Genomic DNA, 10,572 nt, shown 5'->3' on the forward strand with positions numbered 1-10,572 from the left:
AAAACCGTTTATCTGTTCTTTCTCTCTCTCTTTTTTTTGATAAGATCTGTTCTTTCACTTGAAACTTGAAAAGTTCAAAACTGCCCCACTACAAAGAAAAGTCATAACCCGGCTCAACTTGGGGCGAGCAAAATCATGGACCCCTTTTTTTTTAAGATGATGGACCTGATTTTTGGTGACAACGTGGTCCGTTGGCATCAATGCTTATCTTTTAGAATTCGAAGCTTTCAAATCAATCAATATAGATTATAGTGATGCTGTTTTTCAATCTATAAATCCTACTACGGTATTTGTGATCTGTAAATACTTCCTCTGTATCAAAATATTTGTCGCCATTAATTTTTCTATAACTTTGACCATTCATCTTATTCAAAAAATTATATAAATACCATCTATTTTGTTTGTGATATGCTTTATTATTATAGATATTTTAAGTATAATCTAAATTTTGTTTTTCAATAAAACTTTGAATAAGATTAATGGTTAAAATTGTAAGAAAAATTAACGGTGATAAATATTTTGATACGGAGGGAATAGAGTATTAGTGATACGTAGGGTGCATGATCTCTCGTTCCAAGTTTTTTTTAAAACACATCTCGTTCCAAGTTTGGACCAGTGTGTCGACCCCTACACTAGAAGAGAGAAACTCAGTTATAAAAAAAAACGAGAAGAGAAACTCGCGGCGCGGTAGGAGCCCTCGAGGCAAGGCAAGTGTCGCGTGGAACCCACGAGGCCGGTCGGTCTCTGCCACCGGGTCTCGTCTTCTCTTCTCCACCCTCGTGGGCTCCCCTCTCCCACTTCCTCCATTCGCGCTTCGCCTCTCTCTCTGCCCGTCTCCCTCCCTCCGTCAGATCCCTCGCCAGGACTGCCATGGCGGACCAGCTCACCGACGACCAGATCGCCGAGTTCAAGGAGGCCTTCAGCCTCTTCGACAAGGACGGCGACGGTACTCCCACGCGCGCTTGCCCCCCTCCCTCTCGATGCGTGCCTCCCTCCCTTTGCTTGATGTGGCGTGGTAGATTCACGGGCGCGACGGGAGATCTCGTCTGGTCGCTGGCTGCGTCCGTTGCGACTTGCACCAGGTGGATCGCGGGGTAGATTTCGGGATTTTTGGTCTCGGTGTGTGTCGCTGTCGAGATGTAGATGCAGATCTCGCATCCTTTAGCTCCTGCGGGCTCTATCATGGTGCGGGGCTTCTCGCAATAGCTCTGAGTAGGATCGCAAACGGGGAGAGAGATTGTGCTCTATGCTCTATGAGGGTTTGCTCCGCTGGCCCTGGAGCGGCGAAGTGGGGCGCCTGGGCGGAAATGGCGACGCAGATCGATCCGCCGGGTCTAGGATCGGTCGTTTGGATGTTCTGTGGGAGTTCAGCCATGGAATCATTACGTACATGGGAATTCCCCTTCTATGGTAACTGGGATAGTGCTCATAGAGGGCACTGAATCTGTGTGAGGAGGTGGCACGAACGCGGGTAACACGAACGTGGTGCTGCCGGTTGCTGCCACCGCTTGCAGCTTCAAGAAGGTGAAGTGCGCAGCATGGTGCAATCCTGCTCGTGTCATGGGTTGCGGACTTGTGATAGCATGGTGAGTTACTAGTCAGTAGGCGTGGGTATGGCAGAAAAGGTGATATGTGGTGTGTTGCCGGCTTTAGGGATACCGAACCAATGCATCTAGTTTTGGAGCTAGTTGTTTTGGGTCTTGTGACATTGCATCGCATGGCGTTATGCCGTACAGCTGTTAGAACCTTTGGCAGGTTGTGGGTAAAGGGTGCAACTGCCGCTTTGTATTTATGGGGAATGTTGGGTTGATCCCTATGCGATCATGTTTACTGTGATTGTATTGTAAAAGAAAACCGTTCGTCAAATTGCTGGACAAGCTATGGCAAAGATCTAGCACTATCACTATTTGCTAATGAATTCAATTGTTGCTGGATTTGGTCAAGTTACCAAAATTTATTGTCCACCGTTTGGAAGTTGGAAGTAAACAGATAGAATTTGGTCTTCGTTCATGCTAATGGATCGGCATGTCTGTAGGAGTAATGATATCTATGAATGCATTTGCACGTGGAATAATGTCATCCCATTTTATTGATTATGAACGATTGGTGTTATTGAGTGGACTTGCATGTAAATAGTAAGCACAATAATTGCATCATAACAGTGTAGGTTACATCTAGATTGGGAAAAAAAATCTTGGAGTTACTTGCTTGTTAAATACAATTGCCTATTTCTCACTGGTTTTACCTGGTTTTTGTTTATTTTACTCCCATATAAATTGCATTTAGGGTTAAGAAAAGGAAGTTACTCAGCTGAGAACTTCAGAATCAAGACCTATGAACCTTAGGAAATGCCCAACCGTGTTTTATAGTGAATGCATAACTGTTTGATTCATTATCACTAGTTAAGTGTGTTTGCTGGCATTCCTTGAAGAATTTGCATGTTCATTTTGCCAGGCTTTGAATGGATTTAGGTCAGATCAGGGATATTATCAACTTCTTTGACAATCCCTAGCCCTAGTCAGTAGTTAAGAAGCTGCAGATAATTAGCAGCTCTCTAGTGGTTTTCCGGTTGGTCTAATTTTCTCTTATTGCTGATTATTTCCTCAGTTTCTTTCTACAGTCTTGTATAATGCTTCGAATCTGTATGATGTATGCATAGCAGCAAAACTTCTTACAATTCTATAATAACTGCAGTCGTCAGGAAATCTTGTTCCTTGGGTTTACCAGTCAATATAATCTGGCCCAGTGCATTTCATATTTTGAGATGCCATGGTGTGGCATCTGCTAGCATCATAATGATAAGGAAAAAAGAAACTTGACCAACCTATTAGGAATTAGGTGTATTTAATTAGAAGAAATATGCACTCAAATTTTGAGCCGAAGTGGACTTGAACCTGGTTCGGTGGGAGTGTGTACCCACCAACTGAATCTGCTAGAATAATATGTTGACAGAAGGGTAGTCCAATGTCATTCCTGTTGCCTCAGAAAAAGTTTCCAGTGCTGACGCTCATCTAGTATAGCATTGAACAGGCACTATTCTTCACACTGTAGATATTGATTAGCGTGTTTAATATATTATACTGTTGCAACTGTATGATGCAGTCACTGGAACCTTAATTGTGTAGCTATAGATATCTCTTAACTCACTCACGATATTGAAATCATGGAGTTGACTTTCTAGTTTCTACCCAGTGTACCGTGAACCAAAATTCTTCTTATATCATCAATAAGTTGTTGGTAGACTGCGTTTGTGTTTTGCCTATGAAAACAGAATTCTTGAATATCTTCTAAGGCATTTGTTTTGCGTAGTATTTTGAAGATGTTCATAATTTTCAGCAATCACCATGATATAGTTTCATGCCTTTTCAGTTTCCGGGCATTAATAGTAATCAGGTCAATTGCATATTTTGTTCCTAATCTATCTTCAGCGAATTGCAGCCCACATAATTAGGCCTTGAGTGAAATTTCTTCCTAGAAATTCGGGGTTCCATGTATGTTTGTTTTTCTCCCCTTGAACATTCCTTGCATCCTGATAAAGAAAAGCTAGGTAGATTCGTATGCTGTGTAGGTAGTTGACTTTTATCCATTCCGTTGATTGTCTTATATAAGTTCTGCTGGATGGCCTAGTAAATTTCTTCATGGATTGCTGTCTTGTGTGTAATAGCTGCCTACCTGTAGAAGGATCTGTACCTGTGAAATACATTAATTTACAATGTCAGACAAAGGACAGCTGTGGTGTTTATGGTTATAATAATGTTGTCGTCAGTTTCTAGAGGAACTATCCTGTAGCACCAGAAGTGTGGTGGTGCCTTCTCTGCCTGAGGCAGGTACAGGGATTAACTGATAGTTCCCAGATCACCTATCCATTGTAATAGTTCCCAAATCATCTTGATTGTTAATACCCTTACATGATTGGAATGCCCCCACATAATATTTCCCCTGTTATTCTCTGTATTTGCTAATTGCTATATTAATTTAATTAATTTGAGAAGCAGTATGTAATGTTTGTCTCGTGTATCAGGCTGCATCACCACCAAGGAACTTGGAACTGTGATGCGCTCATTGGGGCAGAACCCTACTGAGGCTGAACTCCAGGACATGATCAATGAGGTTGATGCTGATGGCAACGGAACCATTGACTTCCCTGAGTTCCTCAACCTGATGGCACGCAAGATGAAGGACACTGACTCTGAGGAGGAGCTCAAGGAGGCCTTTCGTGTGTTTGACAAGGACCAGAACGGCTTCATCTCCGCGGCTGAGCTCCGCCACGTCATGACCAATCTAGGCGAGAAGCTGACAGACGAGGAGGTGGACGAGATGATCCGCGAAGCTGATGTGGACGGTGATGGCCAGATCAACTACGAGGAGTTCGTGAAGGTGATGATGGCCAAATGAGATGTGCCCTTTTGAAGCTAGTTTCTCTCCTGATGGTAGTAACTAGTTTAGTGTTGAAAACTGACTGCATTTGGTTATCCCTTATTCCGATCCGTGCGCCAATGAACAGATCTGTTGTTTGTTTTCTTCCCTGGGATTTTACTGTATCGGTAATTTCTTTTGGATTCGTTTGCGATTGTATTACATTTGTGTTATCTTTGGTACAATGATCATGCCTTTCCCTTCCAGTTTAGGTGTTGAATTTCTTGCAGTAACGCGTGGTATGCAGGTGCAGCTATATCTGCTATCTGGTTTGGTTGTTGCTCGTGCTATTTTATGAGCTTCTTGCAGCAACACGGAGTGTGATTTCGCGGCAATGACGACATATGCAGGCACCGACGACTTTCCGAGTGAACGCCAGTGTTTCGGGGATAAGTTTTGGTCTAACAGTTGACTTGAGATATCATGTCTGTTGACCGTACTAGATCCGGGGGAAGTACGATTTTACCCTTCGCACCTTGCTTTTTCCTACATTTGTAAAAGTCTACTTTGTTCTGTTCATCAATCTAGTAGACTCCTTTACCTATCATAGAAAATTGGTCGTCGGTATTAAATTGGAAAATGAAAGGAAAGCAAGAAACAGCACCAGTCTCTTGTTCCCGAGAGCTGGTGCTAGAAGATGGCGATTGGTAGAAAAGAGGCAAAATCTGGAACAAGAATTGTTCAACAAGGGAATTTTTCATTGGAGCTTGTTTGCATGGGAATTCCCTTGTTGAACTGTTCCTTTTTTTTCCCCAAATACAAGAACTTTTTCAAAGATGGGATTCCCATTCCTTTAAACCTGAATAAACAAAAGAAGGTGACCTCATTATATTCATATAACATTTGTTTCAGAAAAAAATTATATTCATATAACGTAAGATAGACGTTTGAGGAAAGGCTTGTCCTTAAACAAATAAGAAGCAACAAAAAGAGATCGACCTTTAGTTCGGCACTTCAACACAACCTGACATCTCAATTCCGTTTGCAATAACAGCGGTACGAATTGTTGATCCTTAGGTGCACCTCCAACTTTAACCCTCTTTAGTTTAAATTATGCTATAAGATTCTATTTTATAAAATTAGAATAAATATTTGAACTATAAAGGATTGGAAGTACACGTAAGAATCACTAATTTGCACCCTATGCAATACCGCTTTCCAATTAAATCTAAACAAGAGATGCATGCAAATTCTTCGATGAGTGTGGATTCTATGAAAACTGCACAACATTGTTATTGACTTTTTTTTATTTTTCCCATACTCCGGAACCGATCCTCCGAAGATCCGATCCTCCCTGGAATTTACCTATCCATCTCCCCATTAAAGAACTCATCAAAAGCCAATCTAAAGCAGGTTAATTAGCAAAAGTAGATACCCCATCAGGATTAAACAAATGAGCGAGCTTTCATGCTCTGTCAGTGCATCAGACACTAGATTAACCTCCACACACCTCCCTTTCTTTCTTTCTTTCTCACTCTCTTTGCCCCTCCCTTGCAAAGTAAATCAGATTCAGATCAAAGAGCTGCCGGCCTGCAGCTTTTTCTACTGTTTGCATGCAGCATGCGTGCAGGGCAGTTCAGCAGACAGCAGCTGCCAGTGTTCACATAATGGCCATCTCATGGCTAAAGCAAAAGAAAAGGTACAGTGTCCTCCTGATGTTAGTCTACCATTGCTGCAGATGCCGTAGGCCTCATGCCATGCCAGCATGGGTTCGTTTTACCTGAACCCCATGAGCTGCCCGTGCCCAAATTGTCCAGCTGCCTAACCTGCCCTGCTTGACCTCGACTACTCCTTCCACATATTTTTATACACCTATACTTTACATCGCCGGAGTTTTGGTCGGATCTTTAGACTTGCGTGACGGTGTGTACAATCATATAGTCATACACACACTGATAGTGAAACGCATGGTTTCAAGTTGAAGTCAAAGACCAAGAAAAGATGAAATTTCAAACATGAACGAAATTTATGTACATCTGCTGCATTGTACATTCATATCTCGAGACTGACGTGTCTTGCACGAGCTGAACGATGTCGTTAGATTAATCTCGTAACTGCCCTGACAGTAACAGTCTTGTGATGATAACAGTAAAACATCGATGATTTAGCACCTAAGTAATGGCAACGAGATTGCATTCGTTCTCGAATTGAAACCGGAATTCGGTTGGTTTTCGATGGTCCAGCGGCTCATTTGAGCGCGCCGCCGCTCGTGTCGTTGTTTGGATGCGATGGCAGGGCGCACGGCGAGCCCTCGCGATCGAGCGCGACGCCGCTGTCGGAGTGCTCGGTGCACTCGACCTTGGTCGCCCTCACCCTCTTGCTCCACCTCACGCGCTGCCCCCACGAGGCGACGCGCCTGCACGCGCGCTCGACCGCGCCGCGGCGGCGGCGGCGCCACCCGGCGCTCTCGAGGGCGCCGTGCAGCTCGGACACCGCCTCGGCCATGGCAGGCCGCCGCTCCACGCTCTCTGACACGCACCGCGCCGCCAGGGCCAGGACCCGGGCGACGGCGCCCTCGGCCCGCGCGGTGGGCGGCTGGGCCACCCTGGCGTCGAGCACCTCCCGCGCCCGCCCCGCAGCGATCAGCGGCGCGGCCCAGGCGACGATGGACGACGGGCACGCGTTCACGTCCATCACCTTGCGCCCGCTCACGAGCTCCAGGAGCACCACGCCGAAGCTGAACACGTCGCTCTCCGGGCCTAGCCGCCCCGGCTCCGTGTAGCACGGGTCCAGGTACCCGATCGTGCCCGCCGGCGCCGGCCCCGCCGAGCCTTCGTCGCCGTACTCCTCCTCCTTGCTGTGGGCGGTAGCTGCGACCCTGACGGCGAGGCTGAAGTCCGCGAGCCGGGCGCGGCCGTCGCGGCCGAGCAGGACGTTGGCGGACTTGACGTCCCGGTGGATGATGACGCGCGGCGCCGCGGCGTGCAGCGCCTGCACGGCGCGCGCCACGTCCAGCGCGATCTCCACGCGGCGCGGCCACGGCGGCGGCCTCGGCGCCCGGTGCAGCAGGTCGTGCAGCGACCCGTTGGGCACGTACTCCATGACGAGCAGCGGCGGCGCCGGAGGCGCCGCCACCACCCTCTTCACCCCCTCATGCGCGGCCGAGGGCGCCGGCCGGGCCACGACCCCGACGAAGGCGACGACGCCCGGGTGCCGCGGCGCGGCGGAGAGCACGGCGATCTCGTTTGCGAGCTTGGCCACCCCCTGCGCGTGCGACGGCCGCTTGACGGCGACGACGGCCGTCCTGCTGCCGCCTCCCCGCAGCCTGGCCTTGTAGACGCTGCCGTGGCTGCCCTTCCCCACGAGGTTCTTGGCCGCGAATCCGCCCGTCGCCGCCTCAATTTCCTCGTACGAGAACTCCTTCATGGCGTCCCAGTACCTGCTCTCTCAGCTCGCTGCCGCGCCTGCACGGCTGCACGTAGTGCTGCTATGGCTGATCCTGAACGAGCGAGAGATGCAGTAGGGGGCTAGGGGTTGGAGAGCTAGCGGCAATGGAAAGCAGTTTGTTAGCAGCAAACAAAGCAGCTAGGCAGGGAATAAAGGGAAAAGAGGAGGCAAAGAAGAAAGGTAAAGGCGGCAGCAGGGATCATCAAAGGAAGAGGAGGGTGTGGTAAAGTCGATCATTGCGGTTTTTTGAGAGAGAGAAAGGATTGCAGTAATCTAGAGAGAGAAGTGATGATGGTGCTGCTGTTGCTTGGCCCCCTAAAGAGCAAATTTTAATTTTGTCTTCTCAAGGAAAAGGCACCAGCAGAAATTGGAGAGAGAGAGAGAGAGAGAGAAAACAGAACCTAACTGACCAAGCAAAGGGAGGAGAGCTAAAATGGCTTACTTGCTGTTTCCCTCTTGTTACTTTCTTCTCCCTCTCTCTCCTCTTGTTGTATCCCCCCTCTCTATCTCTCTCTCCCTTTTCTCTTTTTCTCCGTTGTCTTCTCTCTCTCCCCTCTCTCTATCTCTCTCTTTTCTTTTTTCTGTTGTCTTCTCTCTCTCCCTCTCTCTCTCTCTATTGTTTATTTGACAGCCGCATCATGGGAATTCTTGGACCAGAGATGTGTGAGATCGTTGGAGTGGTTGTGCTAGCAACCGGAAGAGCCTCGCAGCAAGCGAACAAATCCGCAGCAGAGAATGTTTATCTGTCAGAAGGGAATGTGTGCAGGTGCGGACCGTGGACTGGTTGCCTGGTTGGGGACTTGGACTTGATGCCATGAAAAATACAAGGCCGTTCTTGGGAGATGATGCCCATCTGATGAACCCTAAAACACCAATGCGTGCAGGAAGCAATGCGAGAAAGTTTGTTTTGGCTTAGAAGATAAGAAAGGATCCTAAACATTAACAAACATGACCTAGATATGTAGTAGTAGGAGCCAGCTTCCTGTTTGGCCATCCATCTCTCGAAAGTTCTCTTGGGAGACACTTCAAGTCAAAAAAAAAATAATTAGGTTTTGGATAGCGAAGATTGTGTAGTTATGCTGGTCAATCAATCTTGTTACGTGGAAAATTCGTGATCTATGATGGGAACCTAACTTCACGAAAATTTATGAGCTATACTAGCTGCGATGGGAATCTAGCTAGTAGCAAGAGAATTCCTGTTTAACTTGGACGAGCTCGGCCACTGGTTTTCACGTTGCATATATAGCCTAGAAAACCGGACACTTGAAACTAAATATGCTAGAGCCACCGTTTCACGTTTCGCGTAATTTTTGAAATTTACTGATCTGTCTTGGGTAGATTACACTTACCATAATCAACTTTCAGAAAACTTGTGTTGCCAGGTGCCATCACAAAACAACATATTTATTCGCATTGCAAATTGAAACTACACTATCTTTTCTTTTTTGCGGGCAGCAAAACTACACTTTCGATACAATAAAAGTGTATTTTTATAAAATGAAATGAGCACAAATGAGCCCAGCAAGAAAGGTGTAGTTCTGTAGAGCTAATTCTTAGAAGTGAAGTTTTGCAATAGTTATTCTAATTGTAGTGTGTGTGTCTGTGTGTGTGTGTAGTTTACGAAAAAATTTACTCTATCTTCAACTGGTAGTATAAATAGGTAAAATTCATGTGACCGGGCGTGGTGTGTACTTTGCACTGGGCAGTGTTTCTCCAAGTTTAAGCTCGGTCAACGGTAGATCATCAAGCCTTGACGATAATGATATCCACCGAGGAAGTTAATTAGATGAGAGATACGTTTGCTTCTCCTCTCTAGCTGTATTGACCTTTTTGTTGCTCCTCTCCTTTTTATTCCTCACCAAATCTCTGAATTATCTTACCATCTGTACAACTCCCACCTAAATCTGTGGAACCACAAAAGTTCTTTTCCAGATGGTTTTTCACTATCAACAGAAATCCTAACTGACCTCAGTAGATTTGACTTTCGCTTTGCAATTAAACAAGGACTTAGCATACTCAAATCACGTCAAATCTAAGCAATAAGCTGCGTTGTTGCTCCAGCTAGCGGTGCAATGGTGAGCATTGTCAATGCTGATGAGCGAAGCATCCAACCTTACAGTTATACGTTTAGTGCACAATGGTATAGCTAGGTATTGTCAAAAGTAATTCTCACGAGGTTCAGCGGTGGACGGCGTGACTATCGATAGCGAGGTATTTCTCAAGACCTATTTGCTATTTTATCTTAATGGTTCATAGGAAAATGGTATATGTGCGTCAATTCAAGAGGTGGATGTGCGTATCTGTATGTAAGTGTCTTTGCATATACTATGTATAAAGAAAATGTAGGCATGCATGTCATGTTGTTTTTCATCCTAGCATCCGTGTTCTTTGTTGCCCCAACGACTCTTCTTGCGCCGTCCTTGTTTCCGCTCCCTCCTGAATGTTTTCTTTGGAAAGATATGCGATCCTTCCACTTCTTCTTTCTTCTTGCTTAATAAGTTCACTGGGGGATCAGTATGATACGCTTAGCCGATGAAACTCTAGCAAAGATGACACCGCAAGGATTCGAATCTTGATCGCGTACTTCAGAGGCGGCTCCAATGCCCACCCACATTCTCCTCTCCTCCTACTGTTCTTCCCCATTCTCTATCTCACGCTCACCGCCGATAGGATCACTATATAAGACCCACCAATATTTGTTGATACTCAATAGTTGTGTAACGATATACTGTTCGCTGACAATTATATATGATTGATTCTAAAATTGAC

At 46.0% G+C, this 10,572-nt stretch overlaps 2 protein-coding genes across 2 annotated transcripts; one reads left to right on the top strand and one right to left on the bottom strand.

Annotated features, from left to right (window-relative positions):
* The first annotated feature begins 702 nt into the window (after nucleotides 1–702).
* On the top strand, nucleotides 703–4,627 carry LOC112893484 (calmodulin). The gene is made up of 2 exons (XM_025960849.1): nucleotides 703–946; nucleotides 4,022–4,627. The coding sequence occupies exons 1-2, from the start codon at nucleotides 871–873 to the stop codon at nucleotides 4,393–4,395; spliced, it is 450 nt and encodes a 149-aa protein (XP_025816634.1). The 5' UTR covers nucleotides 703–870; the 3' UTR covers nucleotides 4,396–4,627.
* A 1,659-nt stretch (nucleotides 4,628–6,286) lies between these two features.
* On the bottom strand, nucleotides 6,287–8,763 carry LOC112893483 (serine/threonine-protein kinase-like protein At5g23170). Its single transcript, XM_025960848.1, has one exon. It carries the CDS (start codon nucleotides 7,780–7,782, stop codon nucleotides 6,604–6,606), a length of 1,179 nt encoding a protein of 392 aa, XP_025816633.1. The 5' UTR covers nucleotides 7,783–8,763; the 3' UTR covers nucleotides 6,287–6,603.
* Between the last annotated feature and the right edge of the window lie 1,809 nt (nucleotides 8,764–10,572).

The sequence above is a fragment of the Panicum hallii genome, chromosome 5 (assembly GCF_002211085.1).
Source record: "Panicum hallii strain FIL2 chromosome 5, PHallii_v3.1, whole genome shotgun sequence".
Classification (NCBI taxonomy): domain Eukaryota; kingdom Viridiplantae; phylum Streptophyta; class Magnoliopsida; order Poales; family Poaceae; genus Panicum; species Panicum hallii.